The sequence below is a fragment of the Hemiscyllium ocellatum genome, chromosome 36 (genome assembly GCF_020745735.1).
Source record: "Hemiscyllium ocellatum isolate sHemOce1 chromosome 36, sHemOce1.pat.X.cur, whole genome shotgun sequence".
Classification (NCBI taxonomy): domain Eukaryota; kingdom Metazoa; phylum Chordata; class Chondrichthyes; order Orectolobiformes; family Hemiscylliidae; genus Hemiscyllium; species Hemiscyllium ocellatum.
The window spans coordinates 2745225-2772192 of record NC_083436.1 but is presented as its reverse complement, the minus strand read 5'-3'; the positions used below and the strand labels follow the sequence as shown (position 1 = coordinate 2772192).

Below are 26968 nucleotides of genomic sequence, written 5' to 3'. Positions count from 1 at the left end.
TGAGATGTGCTGCTATTTCTTCCTTGATAATAGACTCAAGCATCTTCCCCATTACAGAGGTTAAGCTAACTGGTCTATAATTCCCCATCGTTTGTCTACTTCCCTTTTTAAACAGTGGTGCCACATTTGCTATTTTCCAATCTGCTGGGACTGCACCAGAGTCCATTGAATTTTGGAAAATTATCACCAGTCCACCTGCTATTTCTGCCACCATCTCTTTTATTACCCAAGGATGCATTCCATCAGGGCCAGGATATTTATCTATCCCTAGCTCCATTATCTTACCCACCACTAATACTTCCATAATAACAATTGTCTCCAGGTCGTCACCTACCTTCGTCTCTTCGTCACTTACTGGGGGGTTATTAGCGTCCTCACTGTGAAGATTGATGCAAAATACCTGTTAAATGCCTCAGCCGTTTCATAATATCCCAAAATTAACTGCCTCTTTTCATCCTCTAAAGAACGAACATTTACTTTAGCCACTCTTCTTTGTTTTTTATATTTATAAAAACTTTTGTGATCTGTATTTATACTCTGTGCTAGTTTTTTTTTCTCATACCTTATTTTACTTTTCATTATAGTTCTTTTGTGGCTTTCTGTTGACTTTCAAAGTTTTCCCAATCTTCTAGATTTCTGCTGTTTTTGGCCACTTTGTATGCCTTCTCTTTCACTTTGATAGCCTGTCTGATTTCCTTAAACAACTATGGCAGATTACCCCTATTACAGCCCTTCCTTCTTATCAGAATAAGTTCACGGCAGACTATGAAAGAAGCAAAAATGAAAGATAACTCAGGAGACATTAGAGAATCTCGTGAATCATAAGGGTAAGAAAGCTAAGCACTTTGAAAAATTTCTTGGAAGGTCCTCCACTGCTCATCAACTGTCGCACCATAAAGTCGCTGTTTCCAATCTACTTTAGCTAGGTCCTCCAGGTGCTCAGCCTTGTTACGAATGCTACGAGCATTCAGATAAAGTGCCTTATGCTAGCTTTCATATTATCATGATTCACAACATCTCTAATATCTCCTGAGTTATCCTTAATTTTTGCTTCTTAGTCTGCCTTGATCTTAAACCCTCCTGCATAGACACTAATCTGCTGCTGCTTCCCTTTTCATTTATCACCATACTTCCTGCTATTAGATTTCATCTTCACATGATCCAGCTGTATTTCAAATTCAACCATACTGTGATCACCCCTTTCAAGAGGATTCCTAATTATGAGGTCATTAATTACTCCTGCCTCATTACAGGACCAGATTGAGGATAGATTCATTGGAACCATTACATACTGTTCAAAAAATCTATCACAGATACACTCAACGAAATCCTCCTCAAGGCTACCCTGACCGAGTCTACTTCGACAAATCTACTTGCAGATTAAAATGCCCAATGACAATAGCCGTACCATTTCTGCAGGCATTAGTTATTTCCTTGTTTACTGCCCACCCCGATGTGATGTTATTATTTGGTGGCCTATCAACTATGCCTATCAGTTACATTTTCTTCTTGTAATTCCTAATTTCCACCCAAATGGTTTCGACCTCATTCTCCATAGAATCTCCATCAACTCGCAGCACTCCCCTGATGTCGTCCTTGAATAGCAGACCTACACCACCTCCCTTGCGTTCCTGTCTGTCCTTCTGGCAGGTACCCCTGTATCCCTGTCATGACCATTCTGCAACCATGTCTCCTTGATGGCTACTAAATCATACTCATTTGTGATGATTTATGCCTTTAACTCATCAGCCTTGTTGCGAATGCTCCGAGCATTCAGGTAAAGTGCCTTATGCTAGCTTTCTTACTGTCACGGTTCACAACATCGGGCGGCACGGTGGCACTGTGGGCGGCACGGTGGCATAGTGGGCGGCACGGTGGCACAGTGGTTAGCACTGCTGCCTCACAGCGCCTGTAGACCCGGGTTCAATTCCCGACTCAGGCGACTGACTGTGTGGAGTTTGCACGTTCTCCCTGTGTCTGCGTGGGTTTCCTCCGGGTGCTCCGGTTTCCTCCCACAGTCCAAAGATGTGCGGGTCAGGTGAATTGGCCAAGCTAAATTGCCCGTAGTGTTAGGTAAGGGGTAAATGTAGGGGTATGGGTGGGTTGCGCTTCGGCGGGTCGGTGTGGACTTGTTGGGCCGAAGGGCCTGTTTCCACACTGTAAGTCTAATCTAATCTCTCATATCTCCTGAGTTATCCTTAATTTTTGCTTCTTAGTCTGCCCTGAACTTAAACCTTCCTGCACAGATACTAATCCGCTGCTTCCCTTTTCATTTATCACCATACTTCCTGTTGCTTTCCCTTTCCTTTCCCTCCCGACTCACAAGTTTAAAGCCCCAGTGACCAGCCTAATTATCCTTTTTGTTAGAACATTGGTTCCAGATTGGTTCAGATGGAGACTGTCCCATCGATACTGATCTCCCCACCCATGTCCTGAAACTGATGCCAATATCCCATGAAATGGAATCTCTCTTTCCCACACCATTCTCTTAGTCACATGTTTACTTCCCTAATTGTCCCTAAGCCAATCTGCATGTGGATCAGGCAGTAACCCCGAGATTATGATCCTTGAGGACCTGTTCCTTAATTTTGTTCCTAGTGCTCAATAATCCCATACAGGTCCTGCATCCTAGCTTTGCCTATGTTGTTCGTTCCAATGTGGACCACAACAACTGGATCCTTCCCCTCCCTTTCAAGCCGGTCAGAGATGTCCTGCACCCTGGCACCGGGCAAGCAACACACCATACAGGATTCCCAATCCAGCTTGCAAATGATACTATCTATCTCCCTAATTATAGAATCCCCTATAACTACAACTTGTCTGCTTGCTCCCCCCTCTGAATGACCTTCTACACCATGGTGACATGGTCAGTTTGCTCATCCTCCCCGCAGCCCTTTTCCACATCCACATAGGGAGCAAGTATCTCATACCTGTTGGATAAGGTCAAAAGCTGAGTGTCCACTACTCCTGAACTCAGGGTCCCCCTACCTGCCTCATTTACAGACACACCCTGTTGTCCCTAATCACTAACTGAATTGGAATTACTTAATCTACCGGGTGTGACTGCCTCCTGAAATAAAGCGTCCCCCTTCCAGATGTGCTGCAGCACTGGAAGCTCAGATTCCAGATCATCAATTCTGATCCGGAGTTCTTCCAGCAACCAACACTTGCTGCAGATGTGGTCACTGCCGTTCACAATGGGAGCAGCCAGCTCCTACATCATATAGCTACAGCACATCACCTGCCCAGCCATCTCAACCAGTTAATTACTACATACAAATTTGAGTTAAATAATTTCTCTTCCTTCTCTGGTATGTTCTTATTCAATTAACCAATTAATTGAATAAGGTTGAGTATATTAGAATTATTTTCATTAGAAGGGTGGAGATTGAGGGGGGACCTGATTGAGGTTTACAAAATGATGAGAGGTATAGACAGGGTGGATAGCAAGAAGCTTTTTTCCAGAGTGGGTGACTCAATTACTAGGGGTCACGAATTCAAAGTGAGAGGGGAAATGTTGAAGGGAGATATGCGTGGAAAGTTCTTTACGCAGAGGGTGATGAGTGCCTGGAACGCATTGCCAGTGGAGGTGGTAGAGGTGGGCATGATCGCATGTTTTCAGATACATGAATGGGCAGAGAACAGAGGGATACTGACCCTTAGAAAATAGGTGACAGGTTTAGATAGAGGATCTAGATCAGCGCAGGCTTGAAGGTTCAAAGGGCCTGTTACTATGCTGTAATTTTCTTTGTTCTTCGCTCTGGGACACTACCTACATTTTGGCTCTAAGTGGTCCTTAATGCACCCTACTTTTTCCCTCATTATCCTTTTATTTTTAATATAACTGTAAAACAACTTAAGCTTTTCATTTATTTTATATGTCAATAACTTTTCAGATCTCCCTTTAGCTCTCCTAATCTCGCTTTTAAGTTCCTTCTTGCACATTCAATACTCCTCTCGGGCTTCTACTGTTTTCAGCCCATGGGAACTGCCCTAAACCTCCTTTTTTCTCTTGATCCAGTGTTGGATATCTCTTGATATCCAGGGTTCACAGAATTAATGGTTCCACTCTTTTTCTTTAATGGAATATGTTGGTCCTGTGTTCTCCATATTTTCTACTTAAACACTGTTCCAAAACAGATATACCTGAAAGTATCTCCTCCCAGGCCAAATCCACCCTCTCACTGAGAACTTTGATTTCAGGTTTATCCTTGTCTTTTTCTATAACAATCTTGAATCTAGTGTAGCTATCTGTTAATACTGCAACCACTTGTCAAGCTTCATTACCTAACATTAAATCCAGGACCATTCCCTCTCTTGTGACGCCTTCTACATACTGGCTTAAAAAAGCTGTTCTGGATGCATCTTAAGAATTCCGTTCCTTCCAAACCTTTCACACGATGACTATGCCAGTTATTGTTGGTAACGTTGAAATTCGCTATCATTATCTTCACACTTGCCTGACATTTTCCTCCATATCCACTCTGCTATTTCATTCAACTCTTCGGGGAGGCAGCAGCAATGTGACTGTTTCATTTTGGTTTTTAAGTTCTATTGCTCATTTTTGATTTTTACATTCTGATGTCGCCTTATTAATTTTGTGGGATAAATGCTTGAAGGAAATGTCTTTTTTAACGAGTTAAGTGTTTAAAAGAATTTAAGTATATTGATTGAGCTTTTATCAATGAATGTCTTTTTATATAGAGAAATCTGTAGTAAATACTTAGAGCTTTATTTATTGCATCACGTCTCCAGAGATCTGTTCATGACGGATACTGACTGAAGTTGCCATTTAGAGTGAGTAATAGTTAGGATTAGTTATGATTGCAAAGGGCCTCTGAGGACTTTAGGGATATGAGGGGCTTCATGGGTTGATATGCATTTCCATAAAATGGCAGGGTCTTGCCAAGGGTTGCATGGAAAGTGTGGGAGCTCTTGGAGATATGTGGAGCACCAAAGATTGGCATGGAGGTTGTGGGCTACATGGTGGTGGGTAGGTGAGGGCATGAGGCAGCATGAGTTTACATGGTTGAGGTTTCAAAAAAGTGCATCACCACAGAAATCCGATCATTAGTCGGGGGTTGAGAATTTTCCTGATTCTGCACCCTTGACTTAGAAGCCAAATTTGACTAAAAGTGCTCATGACATGTTCTGTCCTACCTCTCACATTTAAGCATTATCTTATTTGAATTATTAACTTCAGTTAAGTATTTAGATGAACTCTGTGTTAGTATTACTGTTATACTGTTGTGGCTATTTGGATTGCCCTTACAGAGCATCCCGAACTTAAGTCATCCACAAAGCACCAAACATAGAACAGTGCAGCACAGTGCAGATCCTTCGGCCCTTGATGTTATGCTGATCTTTTATCCTTCTAAGATCAGAATAACCTACATACCTTTCATTTTACTATCGCCCATGTGCCTATTGAAGATTCACTTAAATGTCCCTAATGTATCTGACTCTACTACTACCACTAGCAGTGCATTCCACACACCCACCACTCTCTGTGTAAAGAACCAACCTCTGATCTCTCCCCTAAAACTTCCTCCAATCACCTTAAAATTATGTCTCCTTTTGACAGCCAATTGCAACGTGGGAAAAAGTCTCTGGCTATCCACTCTATCTATGCCTCTTAACATGTGTACACATCTACAAAGTTGTCTTTCACTCTGGATGTAGGTTTGCTTGCTGAGCTGGAAGGTTCATTTTGAGATATTTTGTCACCATACTCAATAACATCTTCAGTGAGCTCTCAGGCAAAGCACTGCTGAGGATTCCTGCTTTCTATTTATATGTTTGAGTTTCTTTCAGTTGGAGATGTCATTTCCTGTGGTGATGTCATTTCCTATTCTTTTTCTCAGGGCTTGATAAATGGAGTTCACATTAATGTGTTTGTTGATAGAGTTCGGCGAGAATGCCCATGCTTCTAGGAATTCTTGTGTGTGTCTCTGTTTGGCTTGTCCGAGGATGGATGCGTTGTTACAGTCGAAGTGGCATCCTTCCTTATCTGTATGTAAGGATATTAGTGAGAGAGGGTCATGTCGTTTTGTGGTTAGTTGATGTTCATGTATCCTGGTGGCTAGTCTTCTGCCTGTTTGTCCAATGTAGTGTTTGTTACAGTTCTTGGACACATAGGCAGAAAACTAGCCACCAGGATACATGAACATCAACTAGCCACAAAATGACATGACCTTTTCTCACTAGTATCTTACATACAGATAAGGAAGGACACCACTTCAACTGAGACAACACATCTATCCTTGGACAAGCCAAATATGCACGAGAATTCCGAGAAGCATGGCATCTCAACCGGAAATCTGTCAACAAACACATTGACTTGGACCCCGTTTACCACACCCTGAGAAAAACAAAACAGGAAATGACATCACCATAGGAAATGACATCACTGGCCCAAACATATAAATAGAAAGCCGAAATCATCAGCAGTGCTTCGTCTGGAGGCTCACTGAAGATGTTACCGAGTATGGTGACAAAACACCTGAAAATGAACCTCCCAGCTCAGCGAGCAAACCTACATCTAGAACCTCAACCTGTGCTACAAATCTTCTTAAAACTTGCTGTCTCTCACTCTTTTCCCTCCAATGAGAAAAGCCCTAGCTCCCTCAACCTTTCTTCATATGACATGCCATCTAATCCAGACAACATGCTGGTAAATCTCCTTTGCACCCTCTCTGAAGCTTCCACATCCTTCCTATAATGAGGCGACCAGAAATGAACACAATATTCCAAGTGTGGTCTAACCAGAGCTCTATACCAGAGCATAACCTTGTGGCTCTTAAGCTCAATCCTGCTGCTAATGAAAGCCGACATACCACACGTCTTCTTAACAACCTTATCAACTAGGTGGCAACTTTCAGGGATCTAAGGACGTGCCTACAATTCTACTTTTAGTCTTGTATTCTGCATTCAAATTCAGTTTTCCAAAAAAAGCCACTTCACACTTTTCCAGGTTGGATTCCATCTACCACTTATCAGCTCAGATCTGCATCCTGTCAATGTCCCATTGCAGCCTACTACAGCCCTCCACGCTATCCAGCACTCCATCAACCGTTGTGTCATGGGCAAACTTACTAACCCATGCTTCCACTTCTTCACCAAGTCATTATAAAAATCACAAACAACAGAGGTTCCAGAACAGACCTCTGATGTAACCAATGATCACTGAGCTCCAAACTGAATACTTTTCATCTACTACCACTCTTTGTCTTCTATGGGCCAGCCAATTCTGTATCCAGACAGCCAGATTTCCCTGTATCCCATGCCTCCTTAACTTTGAGTGAACGTGGGGAACCTTATCAAACACCTTGCTAAAATCCATGTACACCACATCCAATGCTCTATCTTCATCAATGTGTTTTGCCACACCTTCAAAGAATTCATTTACTATGTGAGGCATGACTTGACTACCTCTAAAGCCATGCTGACTACCTCTAATCAAACTAAGGTTTCCCAAATAGTCATAAATCCTGTCTCTCAGAATCCTCTCCAATAATTTGCTCACATTTGAAGTAAGTTTGACTGGTCTGTAATTGCCAGGATTATCCCTGTTCCCTTTCTTGAACAAGGGAATAACATTTGTCACCTTTCAATCATCTGGCCCTACTCCAGTGGACAGTAAGGATGCAATGCTCATCACCAAAGGCGCAGCAATCTCTTCCCTCGCTTCCCGTAGTAATCTGGGGTATATCCTGTCTGGCAAAGGGGACTTATCTATCCATACATTATTCAAAATTTTCAGCACATCCTCCTTCTTAACATCAGCCTGTTCAAGCATATCAATGTGGTTCATGCTGTTCTCACAAACAACAAGATCCCTCTCAGTAGTGAATACCGAAGAAAAGTATTAATTAAGGACCTTCACTACCTCTTCCACTCCAGGCGCAAGTTTCCTCCACTATCCCGGTTCGGCCCTACCCTCACCCTGGCCATCCTCTTGTTCCTTATATAAGTGCAGAATGGCTTAGGACTTTCCTTAATCCTACCCGCTAAAGCTTTTCCATGCCCCCCTCTAGCTCTCCTAAGTCTATTCTTCGGTTCCCTTCCTGGCTAACTTTTAACCCTCTAGAGTCATGTCTGAACCTTGCTTCCTCAGCCTTAAATAAGCTTCCTTCTTCCTCTTGACTAGATGTTCCACATCCCTTTTCAGCCAAGTTCTTTCACCCTACTATCCCTTCCTTGCCTCAGTGGGACAAAACTGTCCAGCAACATCAGCAACCTAAACAACCCTCCACATTTCTGTCATGCATTTTCCTGAGAACATCTGTTCCCAATTTAGGTCCCCCAGTCCCTGCCTAATAGCGTTGTAAATCCCCCTCCCCCAATTAAATACTTTCCCATACCATCTGCTCCTATCCCTCTCCATGATAATAGTAAATGGAGTTGTGATAACTATCACCGAAATGCTCTCCCACAGAGAGATCTCACACCTGACCTAGTTTGTTGCCAAACACTATCTACATTATTGAGTCAGGAATCCTTCCTGGACACACCTTACAAAAACTGCTCCATCCAAACTACTTGAACTAAAGAGGCTCCAATCAATATTAGTTGAAGTCCCCCATGACAACAATCCTGTTACTTCTGCACCTTTCCAAACTCTGCCTCATAATCAGCTCCTCCCTGTCTCTGTTGTTATTGGGAGGTCTGTTGAAAACTCCAAATAAAGTGACTGCTCCTTTCCTGTTTCTGATTTCCACCCATACTGACTCTGTAGACAACCCTCCTCGATGACTTCTCTTTCTGCAGCTGCGATACTATCCCTGATTAGCAATACCACTCCCCCACCTTTTACGTCCCACTCCCATTCCTTTTCAAACATCTAAACCCTGGAACATCCAGCAACATTTCTGCCCCAATAATATCCAAATCTTCATAATGGCCACAACATCATAGTTCCAGGTACTGGTTCATGCTCTAACTTCATCACCCTTATTCCTGATACTTCTTGTATTAAAATAGGCATACTTCAACCATCACACTGACTTCAACTTTGCCCTAACAACTGTCTATCCCTCCTCACAGACTCTCTGTGGATGCTGCCTGACCTGCTGTGCTTTAACCAGCAACACATTTTCATCTCTGTATGTTGTATCTGGTTGTTCACTAGCTATTCCATTCTGACATACGTAGCTCCAGTTCACAATCTAGTTTAAACCATCCTGAAGAGCTCTAGCAAACTTCCCATCCAGGTTACTGGTGCCCCTCCAGTTTAGGTGAAACCTGTCCTATTTGTACAGGTCCCACCTTCCCCAGATGGTATCCCAATGATCCACATATCTGAAGCCCTCCCTCCTACACCAGCCCTGCAGCCACATGTTCAGCTGTACTCACTCTCTATTCCTAGCCTCACTAGCATGTGGCACCGGTAGCAATCCTGAGATTACCACTCTGCTCATACTGCCTTCTAGCTTCCAACCTAACTCCCTATATTCACTTTACAGGTGCTCATTCCTTTTCCTAGTTATGTCATTGGTACTGATGTATACCACGACTTCTGGCTGCTCTCCATACTTCTTAAGAGTCCTGGAGACTCAATCTGAGAGATCCCTGACCCTGGCACTTGGGAGGGAACATGCCATCCGGGAGTCTCATTTGCAATCACAGAATCTCCTGGCAGTCCCTCTCACGACTGAATCATGTATCGCTATCAGTCTCCTATTCTCCCCCCTTCCCTTCTAAGCCACAGACCCAGACTCAGTATCAGAGACCTGGCTGCTGTGGGTTTCCCTGAGTAGGTAGTCCCCCCAACAGCATCCAAAATGGTATATTTATTGTTAAGAGCGATGGCCACATGGGGTCCCTGCACTGTCTGCATATTCCCATCCCCTCTCCTGATGGTCACCTTTATCCTGTAACTTAGGTGTGACTGCCTGCCTATGACTCCTTCTATCACCTTCTAACACTCCCAAATGAGCTGAAATTCATCCAGCTCCAGCTCCAGTTTCCTAACGGTGTTTCCGAGGAGCTGGAGTTGGGTGCACTTCTCGCAGGTGAAGTCAGCAGGGATATTTGTGGTGACCCTTCCCTCCCACAGGGCAGCATTGCTGCCTCACAGCACCACGGTCCAGGTTTGATTCTGCCTCAGGCGGCTGTCTGTGTGGAGTTTGCATATTCTCCCTGTGTCTGCTTGGGTTTCCTCCGGGTGCTCCAGTTTCTTCCCACAATCAAAAGATGTGCAGGTCAGGTGAATTGGCCATGTTAAATTGCCCATAGTGTTAGGTGCAATAGTTAGAGGGAAATGGGTCTGGGTGGGTTACTCTTAGGAGGGTCAGTGTGGAATGGTTGGGCTGAAGGGTCCGTTTCCGCAGTGTAGGGAATCTAATCTAATCTAATCCTGCAACAGGAGCATGCAGCTGTCCTAGCCTCCATCCCCTCTGCTCCAAATTGCCAAGAGAGATTGAATAATTGGAAAAAACTTCCTTACCTTACCAACCCTCCACACAGAGTGTTTATTTTGACTTACTTTGTTAAGCAAGTGTCAAACATTCTGGTTACATGGCCAATCCAAATCAGTTATGATTCTTATTTGATGTCAAATGCGCATCTCAGCATTTGCATTTCGTCTTATCTCAGTAAACACTGATACTGAGAATGATGGGTTTGGGTTGACTTTTTTTCATTGCTAGAAAGCATTAGCAGAACATCTTATTGAGTCTTACCCCGAAATGTAAATGTGTTTCTGCTGGCCTCGAGAGAGACCACTAAAATGCACAGCTAGAATGGTAAAGTTGCATAAATGAATTTGTCACACTCATAGGGGTGGATGTTTTGCATGCACATGGTATAAAGATTGAATTTGAGATGCAAAACATTTAGATCATAAATGGGCTTTTACACATATTGGGGATATTGTAAAAATGACAGTTGAGGAAATTTGCTGACGGAGGAATTGTAAGAATTAGATTTTTAACTCCATTTAACAGTTCTTCATTGTAAATACCCTGAAGTGTTTGTCACTTTGTAACCAAGGAATTTCCTGTGCACTTAATCATTTGTGTAGCCTAGATCACTCAGAGGTTGTTTTATTACACTTCATAATATTTAGTCAAGTATTATAGCTGGCTAGATTTTTCCGTTACTGAAGTATTATCTGCACAGGAAAACAAATACCTATTTGGCAATCTCTGGCTTAATCTGTGCAATACATGGTAACCAAGAAAGCTCCTTTCTCTTTGTCAATTTGTATTTGCTTACGATTAGTTTTTAACAGGTTGGTAAATAATCAGGTCTTACTCACATTATACAAAAGTACCCATTTCTACAGATCAGATTGAAGCAACACCCAGGATGGTGAGTCAAAAAGACTTGGTGTAAATTATGACATGGTAGCAGAGTATTGGGTGATCTCAAATTTATCAGGGTAAAATGTGAGAGGTCATCTAGGATTTTTTTAAAATAGTCACATTTAAAGGCAACAAAGATTGTGCGGGTTTTAGCAGAATGTGAGCTGAGACAGCTCTGAGATGGATAATGTTATGGAGATGGAAATGGGCAAACTTAGTGATGGACAGGAAAGGAAAGGAGGAGGAGGAGACTATAGTAAATGACGGAGAGAGACATATCCCAAATGGGTCAAAGACAGAATCTATTAGCTAGAGGTAGAGATCAAAAAGGATATAATCACATTGTTCGGTGTAGTCACAAACTAGTGGGAGAGATGTAGTTGAACAAATGTATACGTAATTCACAGAGAGGTGGACAAAGCACAGAATGGATATAATGGGGACTTTAATGATTTGAAAATAGATTGGGAGAGTGGTATAGCAAAGGGCATGGAGCCTCAACACTCCCTCCAGGGTGTTCAGGAAGAATTTCCACATCAGTATGTTTCTAGTTCTGTAGAAAGTAGTTATTGCAAAATCTTGTTCTTAAAATTTGGAGATGCTGGTGTTGGACTGGAGTGTACAAAGTAAAAGATCACGCAACAACAGGTTATAGTCCAACAGGTTTATTTAGAAGCACTAGCTTTTGAAGCTTGTGCATGTGTGTGTGCGTGTGCATGTGTGTGTAGGAGTGTCTGTGTGTGTCAATCTGGCTGTGTGTGTCCGTCTGTCCATGTATGTCCGTCTGTCCGTGTGTGTCTATCTGCCCACGTGTGTCTGTCTGTATGCGTGTGTCTGTCTGAGTGCGTGTGTCTGTCTGTGTGTGTATAGTGCAATGGAGTCACCTGTAGTGTGACATGAACCCAAGATCCCGGTTGAGGTCACAATGGATATTTTAGCACTCTACACCAGCATCCCCCATAATGATGACATCGTGGCAACAGCCTCAGTACTCAATACAAACAACTGCCAATCTCTGAGCACTGTCCTACAAACCATCTGCTTTATCCTCGATCACAACTTTTGGGACCAGATTTGCAAGCAAATATGCCAACATTTTCATGTCCAGGCTTGAACAAGATTTCTTCTCTGTTCAGGATCTTGAACCAACACTATATGGGTGCAGGACCATAGGCACAGCCACTTTGGGGCGAGCGATTCGGTGTGGCCGGTTTGGTGCAGCCTGTTTTGGCGCAGACCCATTTAGGCATGGAACTGTTTCAGCGCAGCTCATATTTATTCCTTTTCAGGCTTTAGTACAAGCATTAATGAAAGCAATAAAAAGAAAAATAATATTTATCCTCTTCAGTAAAATGTTAAAAAGAAAATAAAAATGAAAGAAATAAGGTAAATGCGAAAAATCTGAAATATGACATTTATTCAAAATTATGGGCAATCCCTTGTCATGACTCAATGTCATTTCTCTCACTAAATCTTCTTACAAGTGTCTGTATTCTAGTGTCTGCTTCCCTGAATTTCTTCAATTTCAACAGAATATTGTGCCCTGCTACAAGATGTTCATAGTAAATGCCCCTTCCTCTCTGAACTTTTCATAAGCTGTCAATAAACTTCCAAAATAACTGGATGTTCCACTCCAAGTTCACATTGTAATCTCCTGTGGGCAGCTTCTGCATGATTGTTTGTTCTGTCCTCATTATTTAAAGTTCTTTCATTTAAATTCCATATTTCAACTGGAAAAAGCGGTGGACGCCTACCATTTCCTCTGCCTAACCTTCTACCGACATAGTTATCCTCCAACCAGTCCAGCAGCAGCTGCAGTTCATCTGGAAGCGCATCAGCCAAATGTTCAATAGCTTTATTAATGTTTTCAATCGGAATAAATGCAAGACCATTATCATATCAGCTCTCAAACAAAACTCCGAGTCATTGTTATACCTATTCAAGTGCCCCAAACAGGCAAGATGCTTTCTCATATTTTGAGACAGGTGAAAAAAAAATCCCCAGATTTCTGCAGAAGAAAAATGCTGCTGTAAAGTTTTGAAATTTGCAAGTTCAAAGTCACAGTTGATAGTGTCAGGGCAACATTCAGGCTGTATTTCCAGAACCATTTCAAACAATTTATATGTTGTTCGTAACTTATTTGGGAGTAAAGCATACAACAATGGGAACACACCTTTATGTATTTCCCATAAAATAATATAAACTTGTGAAAATAGAGGTGGGGAAATTTTGAATGTTCCATCAACATATAATTTTTTTGATTGTTTCAGAAACTCAGCATTCCTTTTTCTTCCAAATATAAGAATTCTGCAGATGGTGCTACTGCTGTCAGCTAGAAAAAATTGTTCTTCATTATATTCATGAACAGAATATATTTTAAAGCTATCTGGAATTACAAGTTCTTCTAAATTTCTTGGATTTACTGGGTAAGCAGCAATTTCTTTCCTTGTCCAATGAACCATTTTCTTCAGCACTCTGTTGTTAAGCATCATTCATTGGCAAGCTTCCGACAAATTTTCAAGGCACTCGTTAATCACTTGTAAACTTTCCTCGACAGTTTCAGCAGCTCGCACTTTATCTCTTTCCACCTTAGATGCCGAAGCTGCATGCGCATGTTCATTAATTTGTTTCACTAGGTCACCATTTATAATGTGAATTCGAGCTTTACAAATGTCCTTCCTCCCACATCTCCAAAACTTTGTTATCTTATCAGCAGAACATCTATCAAAAATGTATACATAGCCATTGTATGAGCACTTTTCTTTTCCATGTTTTGACAACAAAATTGTTGATGGCATTTTAATGGGTTATATTTTATTTTAACAATACCTACAAAGTACTGAATTACTACAAACTACTGAATGACTACAAAACAGTTCTGCGCCTAAATGGGTCGCACCAAATTGCTCGCGCCTAAATGGATCTGTGCCAAAACGAGCTGCGCCAAACCAGCTGCGCCGATTGCTCACGCCAAAGTGGCTGTGCCGAATGGTCCCACTCCGACACTCTACACCAGGTACATTGACAACTATTTCTTTCTTTGGATCCATGGCGAGGAGTCACTGATAAAACTACACAGTGACGTCAACAGGTTTCATCCCACCATCAAACTCACCATGGACTACTCTTGGCTATCTGTCTCATTCTTGGACACATGCATCTCCATCAAGGATGGGCACCTCAGCACCTCACTCTACCACAAACCCACGGACAATCTCACGATGCTGTACTCCTCCAGCTTCACACAGGATCTGTTCAGATGAGGAAGAACGTGACGGGCACCTGGAAGTACTCAGGGATGACCTCATAAGAACGGGGTATGATGCTCAACTCATCGTCCGCCAGTTCCGATGTGCCACAGCGAGGAACCATTATGACCTCCTCAGGAGACAGACACGCGCTGCAACCTACTTCCCAGGAGCCAAACAACTACGCCATGGTCTTCACAGCCTGCAACACATTATTAGCAAGAATGAACACCTCACCAAGACCTTCCCCACATCTCCACTGCTTACCTTTAAGCAACCACCAAACCTCAAACAGATCATTGTTCACAGCAAACTGCCCAGCTTTAGGGACGATACCATACAATCCTGTCATGGTAGACACTGCCAGATGTGTCAGAAGGTCGACGTGGATACCACCATTACACGTGGGAACACCTCCCACCAGGTACAGGGAAGGCACTCATGCGACTCAGCCAATGTTTGTCTATCTCATATGCTGCAGGCAAGGATGCCCTGAGGCATGGTACATTGGCGAGACCAAGCAGAGGCTACGGCAATGGCTGAATGGGCACCTCACAACAATCAACAGATTGTTCCCTCCCAGTCAGAGAATGCTTCAACTATCTGGGACATTTGGCATCGGACCTTCGGGTGACCGTCCTCCAAGGCGGACTTCGGAACAGGCAACAACAAAACGTGGCCGAGCAGGGGCTGATAGCCATATGGGGATGGCCTCTACCAGGACCTTGGGTTCAGGTCACATTATAAGTGAGCCCACTGAACTACACATACAGACACATACAGACAGACACACACATTCTCCTACGGACACACACACGCAGACCCTCTCTCATACACTCCCACAAACACACATACACCCTCTCACAGAATTATGCCCCTTTACACTCACACTCACATACATACACACACTCTCTCTACCTCTCTCTCTCAAACACATACATATATGTACACATACACATATAAGTTTGTGGGGTGAATTTGTACTTGTAGAATTATATTTTACTTTGCTCAAAAACTACATGAACCCATGTAAGATTCTGTAAGTCTGTTTTTTAGATTAAAATCAGTCTGACCATTGTGGCATAGACAGCCTCACACAGGGAAGCTCACACCTTCAATACATTATCTGGGCCGACATGACACCAATTGTTAAAGTTTACTTGAGAATGTAACTCCTAAAAAAGCTTTTGTGATTTACATGTAGAACTGAAACCAACATGATTATTCTAAAAGATGAGAGACTTAACAAACAATCCAGGTCTTTTTCAATATAAAATTTCAGTTACACCACACTATAAACTTTTTCTATAAATTCTGTGTCTTACAATCTTACTCTCCACAAACACCTGATGAAGGAGCAGCACTCCAAAAGCGAATGCTTCCAAATGAACCTGTTGGACTATAACCTGGTATTGCGTGATTTTTAACCTTGTTCTTAAATTTCAATGGTATGATGTTTAGGCATTGTGTTTATTGAATTATAAGATTTACATTGGCTATGAAAGGGATGGAAGAATTCAAAGTAGGAATTAATTACTGTGGGAAAACTGCATTCAATGGGGTAAGAATGAATCAAGCCCAGGTAAATTGAGATTGAAGATTGTTTAGATTAGACTTAGATTAGATTACTTACAGTGTGGAAACTGGCCTTTCGGTGCAACAAGTCCACACTGACCCGCCGAAGCGCACCAATCGGACCCATTCCCCTACATTTACCCCTGCACCTAACACTATGGGCAATTTAGCATGGTCAATTCACCTAACCTGCAGATTTTTGGGCTGTGGGAGGAAACCGGAGCACCCGGAGGAAACCCACGAAGACACGGGGAGAATGCGCAAACTCCACACAGTCAGTCGCCTGAGTCGGGAATTGAACCCAGGTCTCTGGCGCTGTGAGGCAGCAGTGCAAAGTAGTAAGCAAAACTGTAACTGTAACCAAAGGATGTCTTTAAAGCAAAATTAGTTCAAATATAGTCACGGTGAGACTCTTATGAAGTCAAATAAATCCACAATACCCAGGATGATGAAATGGACTAAGATGAAATACAAAAATGTAAGATAGATAATAGAACTGAGAACAAAGAAGATATAAGATTGAGATAGAATTGAAAAATCAGAAAAGAGAAACAGAATATAATAAGAAACTAGTAACTAACAACAGGAAGTTGTCTATAGGCACATATATAGGAAAAAATACAGTAACATAATGGTACTAATGAGCTGAAATGTGAAATTCAATGCAGGGAGTATGATAAGTAAGGCAGATGATCTTAGAGCCTCAATCAGTACATGGGAAAATGATGAGAGAGGGGCAAGACAGGCTGCTCAACATTCCAGGGTTTCATTGTTTGAGATGAGATAGAGAGGAAGGTGAAAGAGGAAAACGAGTTGCATTACTGATCAGGAAGAATGCCACATCTACACTTAGAGAGAACATACTAGAGGACTCATCCACTGAAACAATGTGGGTAGAGCTCCAAAACAAGATGGATGCAATCACTCTGAAAGGATTATACATAGGCCCGTCAGCAGCCACCAAGACATTGAGGGACAAATATGGAAAGATGCAATGAAAACAAAGTTGTCATAGTGAGTGACTTTAATGTCCCCAATATTGACTGGAGCTCCCTCAAAGCAAGAGGCTCAGATAAGGCAAAATTTGTTAAGTGCATCCGAGAGGATAATCCAACGGTATTGTGACAGTCCAACAAGAAATGAGGCATTGTAATTGGCAATTGGCATTGTACTGGCGTGGTGGCCGACCTTTCAGTGTGAGAAAAAGTAATCACAACTCCTTAAGTTTTAAGATAGTTACAAATAAGGATGAGTCAGTACTTTGTGTAAGGTATTAACTCGGGGGGAGGACAAATTATATCAGTATTAGGTAAGAGCTAGGGAATGTTAATTGGGAAAAGCTGTTGTCAGACAAATCCACATGACATGGGAATTGTTCAAAGACTTGCTAATGAGAGGTCAGGACTGGCATGTTCCAGTAAGGAGAAAGGACAAGGATGGTAAAGTAAGGGACCTTTGGATAACGAGGGAGATTGTAAATTTAGCCAAAAGAGAAAAGAACCACATGTGAGATACAGGAAGCTAAAGCAGACAAAGCCCACAAGGAACAGAAAGAAAGCAGGAAGGAACCCAAGCAAGGAAGTAGAAGGGCACAATGGAGCCCCATGAAAATACCTTGGCAAATAGGGTTAAAGAGAATCATAAGGCATTCTACACATACATTAAAAATAAGAGGATAACTAAGCAAAAATTAGGACCACACAAAGATAAAGGAGGGAACTTGTGCTTAGAGGTAGAGGATAAGAGTGAATCCTAAAAGAGTGCTTTGCGTCAGTATTTACCCAGGAAAAGGATATGGAGGATAGTGAGATTTTTATGGAGCATGCTAAAATACTTGGACTTTTTGAAATCAATGAAGAAGTAATGTTGGGTCTCTTGTAGAGCATTAAGGTGAGGGTGCGAGGGCCCAATGATCATCTACCCCAAGTTATTGAGAGAAGCAAGAAAGGAGATTGTTGTGGCCTTGACCAAGATCTCTGTACCATCATTAGCCACTGCAAAGGTCCTAGAGGACTGATGAATAGCTAATGTTGTTCTTCTATTCAAGAGGGAGATAGAGATAATCCAGGAAACTATAGACCAGTGAGTCTCACATTAGTGGTTGGGAAGCTATTGTGGAGAATTCTTAAGGATAGGATTTACACTCATTTGGAAAAGCATGGGACATGGTCTTGTGTCGGGCAGGTCATGTCTTACTAAATTGATTGAATTTTTCGAGGAGGTGACAAAAGTGAGGGTAGAGTATGAATGTTGTCTACATGGATTTTAATAAGGTTTTTGACAAGATCCCTCATAGTAGGCTCATCCAGAAGGTATGGGACCCAATTAATACTCCCTAGCTTCTACCTAATACTGACATAATTTCTCCTCCCCGCAATTTAGTACCTTATACAAAGTACTGACTCATCCTTTTTTTAACTACCTTAAAACTTAAGGAGTTGTGATTACTGATTCACCCACTGAAAGGTCAGCCACCTTGGCTGTGTATATTCAGAATTAGCTTGGCCAGAGAAAGCAGAGGGTATAGGCGGAAGGGTGTTTTACAGGCTGGAGGTCCATGACTAGTGATGTTCTGTGGAAGTCCATACCAGAATCTTTGCTGTTTGTAATATATATAAATGACTTGGATGAAAAAGTAAATAGACGAGTTAGTAAGTTTGCAGATGATACAAAGTTTGATGGAGTTGTGGATACTGTAAAAGGTTGTCAAAGTGGGATATGGATCAGTTGCAGATATGGGCAGAGAAATGGCAGCTAGTGCTTAATCTGTGCAAGTGCGAGGTGCTGCAGTTGTGAGATCATATGTTTAGGAATGGTATACAGTTAATGACAGGACTCTGAACAGTATTGATGTACAGAGGGATCTTGGGATTCAAATCCATAGCTTCATGAAAGTGATCACTCAAGTAGATAGGTTGGTAAAAATACTTATGGCATCTTGCCTTTATTGGTTGGGGAATTGAGTACAAGAGTCAGGATGTCATGTTGTAGCCTTATAAGACTTTGGTTTGGTCACACTTAGGGTATTGTGTTCAATTCTGCTCACAACATTATAGGAAGGAAGTGGAGACTTTGGAGAGGGTGCAATTAGGGTCACCAGGAAGTTGTCTGGATTAGACGGTATGAGCTATAAGGAGAGGCTAGAAAAACTTGAGTTGTTTTCTCTGGAGCAGTGGAGGCTGAGGGTAGACTTGATAGAAGTCTATAAAATTATGAGATGCATAGATAGGGTTGATGAAGTATAAAATATTCATGTAATATCTCAGCCAAGCCCCTTGCTTTTACGTGTAATCCTCCATTTTGGTTCCTAGTTATTCTCACTTGATTTAGAACATAGAAAATAGAACAGGACAGCACCTTCAGCCGACAATGTTGTGCTGAATATGACGCCAATTGAAACTAATCTCTTCAGTCTGCCCTTGGTCCATACTCCTTCATTCCTTTCATGTTCATGCGTTTATCCCTTAAATAGCCTTATCATATCTCCCTCCAACACTACCTTGACCAGCATGTTCCAGACTCCTATCACTCTCTGTGTAAAAAGAATTACCCCTCACATCTCCATTGAACTTTCACCTTCGATAGATTAGATTACTTACAGTGTGGAAACAGGCCCTTCGGCCCAACAAGTCCACACTGACCCACCGAAGCGGAACCCAGCCCCATACATTTACCCTTTCACGTGACACTACAGGCAATTTAGCAAGGCCAATTTACCTAATCTGTATATGTTTTGGATTGTGGGAGGAAACCGGAGCACCTGTAGAAACCCACGCAGACACAGGGAGAATGCGCAAACTCCACACAGAGAGTCGCCTGAGGTGGGAATTGAACCCAGGTCTCTGGCAGCAGTGCTAACCACAGTGCCACCGTGCCACCCAAAAGGGAAGTAAGAGCAGAAATTGCAGAGATACAGGCTAGAATTTTTAAGTCTTCCTCAGACTTATTTATTTGTCAAAAGCACAGAAAAAGTAAAAAAAAAATTACACCATTGTTCAAAAAGAGTTTAGGAACTATAGGCCAATTCATTTCATCTCAGTGGTGGGGAACTTTTAGGCAAAATTAATAGAACTCAGTCAAACTCTGGTTAATTAAGAAAACCTAGAATCAACTTGTTAATGCCAAATCATGGTTAACTATCCTTCTTAACTGATGGTTAACTGATAAGTTAACAGGGTTGATGGTTTTCAAAAAGATATTTGAAGAAGAACAACAAGACTTGAGTTAAAAGGATCCATAATCTTCCAGATATTTATTAATAGCCGGATGTATGTACTTGAGATGTAATTTAAAATTTGAGGACATTACACAACTTGAAACTATTATGAACAGTGAGATACGTAGTATAGAACCTCAATGAGAAGTCAACACATTGATGAAATGCACAACTAAGTTGCAAATGAAATTTAAAGAAATGTGACATGATTAATTTTGGAGAAAAAATACAAAGAGATAAGAGAAGTTAAAAATATAATTTTAAATGGAGTTTCAGCCAAGACAGAATATATGCATATACATATAATGCATAAACCTGCAGAACAGAAAGAGTGAGGGGTTAATAAAATATATGGCAGATTGGGTATAACCAATAGAGGCATAGGGTATAAAAAGAAGGAAGTTATATTCAGCTGATGTAAAGCACTGGCCTCAACAGAAGTATTGCATCCAGCTCTGGATACCACACTTCACAAACAATGTAGAGGCATTACAGAGGGTCCAGAAAGATTCATTATTATGATTAGATTACTTTAGATTAGATTAGATTACTTACAGTGTGGAAACAGGCCCTTCAGCCCAACAAGTCCACACCGACCCGCCGAAGCGCAACCCACCCATACCCCTACATTTACCCCTTACCTAACACTACGGGCAATTTAGCATGGCCAATTCACCTGACCCGCACATCTTTGGATTGTGGGAGGAAACCAGAGCACCCGGAGGAAATCCACGCAGACACGGGGAGAACGTGCAAACTCCACACAGTCAGTCGCCTGAGTCGGGAATTGAACCCGGGTCTCAGGCGCTGTGAGGCAGTAGTGCTAACCACTGTGCCACCGTGCCAACCTAATTGAATGAGTTGAATAAATACTTTTCATTCGTCTTCATGGTCAATGATACTAATAACATTTCAAAAATATAAACAATCAAAGGGATTAAATGGGTAGGGGAAATAAATAGAATAATTATCTTTAAAGAAAAAAGTCTAAGAAACCTGATGGGGCTAAATGCCAAAAAATCCCCTAGATCTTCTAGGATTTTAAAGAAAGTAGCTTCAAACATAGTAGACGCATTAGTAGTAATCTTCTGAGAATCCTTAGACTCTGAAAAAGCCCCAGAGGATTGGAAAAATACTAATATTCCACCTTTATTCAAAAAGATGGGAATACAAAACCAAGTAGCCATAGGTCAGACAGCTTAACATCTGTCAATAGGAAGTTTTGGAGTCTATAATGAGGGATACATGGTAGACCATTTATAAGTATGTGATCAAGCAGAGATAGCATTGCTTCATGAAGGGGAAATTGTACCTGACAAATACACGTACCTGACAAATTATTTATCAAATTTGAGGGTCAATAAGCAGGATGGATAACAGGGAACAAGTTGATGATATATATTTGGAGTTCCAATCGGGGTTTGATAAGTTACCACAATAGGAGGCTTTGAGAAGCATTCCAGCTTGAAACATTAAGTTTGTTTTTCTCGCCACATATTCTGCTAGACCTGTGGAGTTTGTCCATCATTTTATGTTTTTATTTCAGATCTCCAGCATGCACAGTATTTTACTTCTATAAAACCTCGCAGTATTGGAGAGGTGTAATGGTGTAAAGAGAAGATTGGCTAACAAACAAAACACAGAGAATTGAGATGAAGGAAGTATTTACAGGATGGCACCCTGTAGCTAGTAGAATGCTGCAGGGATCAATCCTGGAGCCATACTATTTACAATATATTTTAATGACTAGGATGATTGAATTATTGTCAGGTTTGCAGATGATACGAGGAGTCTACAGAGGGAAAACAGACAAGTTAAATGAATTAGCCAAAACTTGGCGGATGGAACTAAGTGTCGGCAAATGAGGCTATGCCATGTGCTCTGGTTTCCTCCCATGGTCTAAAATGTGGAGGTTATATGGATTAGTCATGCTGAATTTCTCACAGTATTCAGAGATGTTTAGGTTAGGTCGATTAGCTGTGGGAAATACAGGGATATGGTGGGAGAGGTGAGTCTAGGTCGGTGCTCTTTAGCAAGATGCTCTGGACTTGTTGGCCCAAATAGGGATTCTATGGAATTTATAGGGATAAGGCAGGAAAGTGGAATGGAGGATAATCAAATCTGCCATTTTCTCACTGAATGGTGGAGGAGACTGAATGGCCTTTCCCTGCTCTTACATCTTATGTTGTTATTATGTTGTTATTATGGGTTCTATGGCAATGACTTCCATCTTGTCAAAGTTTAACTGGAGAAAATGTTTACTTATTCAACACTAGATGTTAGATAAACAGTGATACTTTACTGGCAAGTGGAGGAGTCGAGAGAAATGATGGTAAGGTACAGCAGTCTATCTTCACCATACATGTGAAATCTAATCGTGCTTTCAAATGTTATTGCCAAGGGCAGGATATTAGTGAGAATTACAGGAGTGAAGAATTAGTAGTCTGGATGGATTGAGGCATGAGTATGAAGAGGAATCATTGCAAGTGGATTGCTGGCTATAATTCGATTGATCATGATACCAGGTCAGAGAATTGCAACCAGCTAATCAAAGTTAATAAAGCGTACTTGCAGAATGATACACAGGTTTAAATGAGTATTGACCACATTTTACAACAACAAAAAAACAATTTTCTATGAAACATTAATAAAGTATCATTTATCTGCCCCTTAGGGAAAACTTTGTTTACATTGATATTGCTTACAAGGATCTCAACTATGAAATGACACAGCAGCAGAAAGCACTGCCCCTAACAGAGCTTATTGGTGAGTTTCACTACTCGATTCCTCCTAGCACATAATTAATGATCAATATTTATAGCAATTATTAAAATAAAATATCAAATGCTAACCTGTATAAAATAATGGACATACTTTGCATGCTAGAATTGAATAGGAATAATGGGTTCAATTAAAGCCATGCTTCACAAAATGCCATCAGCTGGGCATACAACAACCTAAATGAATCTTGCATGGCAATACTAGAGTAGGAGTAGGAGCAGGAGTAGTACACTTAGCCATAACATATTCTGGGGATCAATTCAATTGTGGTTGCTTTATATCTTAAATCCATTTGTCAATTTTGTCTCCGTAATCACTTAATACATTGGTCTGAAAAATATCTATCAATATCATCATGGTAGGCCACAAACCCACCAACACACTAAAACAGCAGCTAATGAACTTGAAAGACCCTATTTGAACAACACGCAAAACAAATATCGCTTACAAAACACCTTGCAAGAACTGTAACAAATACTACACTGGACAAACAGGCAGAAAACTAGCCACCAGGATACATGAACATCAAGTAGCCACAAAAAAGGCATGACCCACTCTCACTAGTATCCTTACATACAGTTGAGGAAGGACACCACTTTGACTGGGACAACACATCCATCCCATGACAAGCCAAACAGAGACATGGGAATTCCTAGAAGCATTGCACTTCAACCAGAACTCTATCAACAAACACATTGACTTAGATCCCATTTACCGCCTCTAAGAAAAATAACAGGAAATGACATCACCACCAAAAATGACATCACCAACCCAAGGAAATCTAAACACCGGAGGCTCACTGATGATGTTACCTAGTATGGTGACGAAATGTCCAAAAACGAATCTTCCAGCTCAGTGAGCAAACTCACATCCAGAATCTTAACTTGAGCTACAAATCTTCTCAAAACACGCTAACATCTTTAGACTGTTGCGATGAATCCAAAGCATCCAGTAGTAACCCACAGGGAGAACAGTGTAAACTCCACACCGAATGTGATGGCACAGTGGATCAGTGGTGAACACTGCTGCCTCACTGCATCAAGGATCTGGGTCCAATTCCAGCCTTGGGTGACATCCTGTTTGGTGTTTCCACATTCTCTCCATGTCTGCATTGGTTTCCTCGTACAGATTAGGTGAATTAGTCATGCTAAATTGCCAATAGTGTTAGGGATGTGTTGATTTAGTGCATTTGTCAGGGGTAAATGTAGGGGGATGGGTCTGAGAGGGTTGGTGTGGACGTGTTGGGCCAATGAGGACATCACTAGCGAGGCCAGCATTTATTGCCTATCCCTATTTGCCCACAGGGCAGTTAAGAGTTAACCACATTGCTGCAGGTCTGGAGTCGCATATAAGCCAGATCAGGTAAGGACAGCAGTTTCCTTCCCTGAAGGACATTAGTGAACCAGACGGTTTTTCCAACAATCAACAATGGTCATAATAGACTCTTAAATCCAGATTTTTATTGAATTCAAATTCCACCATCTGCCATGGCAGGTTTCAAACCTAGGTCCCCACAATATTACCTGGGTCTAGGGGGTTAAGAGTCCAGTGATAATACCACTAGGCCATTGCCTCTCCCCTTGCAACTTGCTTTTTGACATTTTGCTCAACGCGGACTTTTTGCGCCAAAGGGCCTTGTATCCAAATGTGGCTATGGTACAATCACTTCCTTCCTTCAAGACATAAATACGTATTGTAAATATTTGCAGTCCCAACATTGCGCCTTGTGAAATCCCACTAGTTGTAGGTTGCCAACCTGAAAAAGAGCCCTTGCCAGCACTTGGTGTTTCCTGACCATTAACCAATTCTCTACCATGTCAATATTCTACCTCCGCAACCCCAGCCTCTTGCTTTTTGTCTTTACCTTTTTATGAAGTGGTTTGTCGAGTGCCTTTTGGAAGTCTAAATACAATACATCTACTGGGTCCCTTATATAGTTGCAGTTTTCTTGATAAACTCTGATTAGTCAATACACAATTTCCCTTTCATGAAGCTTGATTAGATTATGATTTTCAAAATGTGCTGCTATTACTTCCATAATAATCAATTTATACATTTTATTAACAATCAACCTTAAGCTGATCAGAATACAGCTGTTCACTTATTGCCTCACTCCCTTTTTGAACAGTTTTCAAATCATTCAATAATTCTCCAGAATTCAAAGGTGTTTGGAAAATTACAATCAACGTATCCATGATCTCTGTACGATCTCTTCGGAATCTTGGATGCAGGCTATCAGGGACAGAAGACCTTCCTCCCTTTTTGCCCCATTTGTTTGGTTAATAGTACTTTTCTAGTGATGTTGATGATACCTTAGAGTTAGAGACATACAGCATGGAAACAGACCCTTCAGTCCAAGTCCTCCATGCTGACCAGGTATCCTAAAGTAAACTTGTCCCCTTTGCCATCTTGTGGCCTACATCCCTCTAAACCTTTCCCATTTATGCACCTGTCCAAATATCTTTTAGATGTTGTAATTGTACCTGCCTCTATCACTTCCCCGGTAGCTTATTGCATACATGCAATGCTCTGTGTGACCCCTCAGGTCCCTTTTAAACCTTTTTTCCCTCACCTTAAACCTATGCACTCTCGTTGTGGATTCTCCTATCCTTGGAAACAGACCTTCCAAGGTTGTTCACTTTAACATAGCTCCTCATGATTTTATAAACCTGTATGAGGTCATCCATCAGCCTCCAATATTACAGGGAAATACATCCCAGCCTAACCAGTCTCTCCTTAATTCAAATCCTCCTAACCCAGCCTTGCACATTTTTCTGTACCTTGTATCCTTCCAAAAGCAAGGCAACCATAATTGTAAGCAATTCTAAAATTGGCCAACCAATGTCTTATACAGCCACAACATAACATCCCAACTCCAATACTCAATGCACTGACCAATAAAGGTAAGCTTATAAAATGCATTCTTCACCATAGTGTCTATCTGCGATGTCACTTTCGAGGAATTATGAAGTTGCACTCCTAGATCCTTAAGTTCATTAAGACTCCCCAGGGCCCTACCATTACCTGTGTAAGTCTTGTTCTGGTTTGCCTTTCCAAAGTGTAACACTTTGCAATTATCAAAATTAAATTCCATCTTCCACTTCGCAGCCCATTGGCTCATCTGATGAAGGTCTCATTGTACTTTGTAAAAAAAACTTCCTCACACTCCACCATATCATCAATTTTGGTGTCATCCGCAAACTTACTAACCACAGCTCCTATATTTTCAACCAAATCACCAGTCTACAGCTCCCTGGCTTTTCCTTGCAGATTTTTTAAAACAATAATGAAGAAAAGTCAATGCAAAACTGATCCTTGCAGCACACCACTGGCCACAGGCCTCAGTCCAAATAACAACTCTCCACCACTTCTTTCATCAAGCTAATTTTGTATCCAAGTGGCCCTCTGTCTTTGGATCCCATGTGATCTGACCTTACTAACCAGTCTACCTTGTCAAAGGACCTACTTAACCTACCCTGTAGACATTGGCTAATGGTTTGCTTTCATTTATCTTCTGCTTAAAAAAAACCTCCAATTTTTCACATATGATTTCCCATGAACAAAACCACACTAACTATCCCTAATCAGTCCTTGCATTTCCAAATGCATGTAAATCCTATATCTGAGAATCCCCAAACACTGAAGTCTGATTCACTGGTCTACTGTTCCCTGGTTTTTTCTTGCAGCCTTTCTTAAGCATTGGCTCAACATTAGCCACCCTCTAGTCTTCTAGCACCTCACATGCAGCTGTCGATAATATCAATAACTCTGGAAGGGGCCCTGTAATCTCTGACAGTTTTCCACATATTCTGGACACATCTTGTAGTTATTGTAAAAAGGTC

General features: G+C 41.5%; 1 protein-coding gene across 1 annotated transcript in view; it reads left to right on the top strand.

Annotated features, from left to right (window-relative positions):
* LOC132833272 (acid-sensing ion channel 5-like) overlaps positions 1-26968 on the top strand; it is a 229085-nt gene that overhangs the window by 184236 nt on the left and 17881 nt on the right. Inside the window, exon 9 of the mRNA XM_060851434.1 lies at positions 23020-23111. Within this exon, the coding sequence (XP_060707417.1) occupies positions 23020-23111 (92 nt within the window). The remainder of the gene's footprint in view (positions 1-23019; positions 23112-26968) is intronic.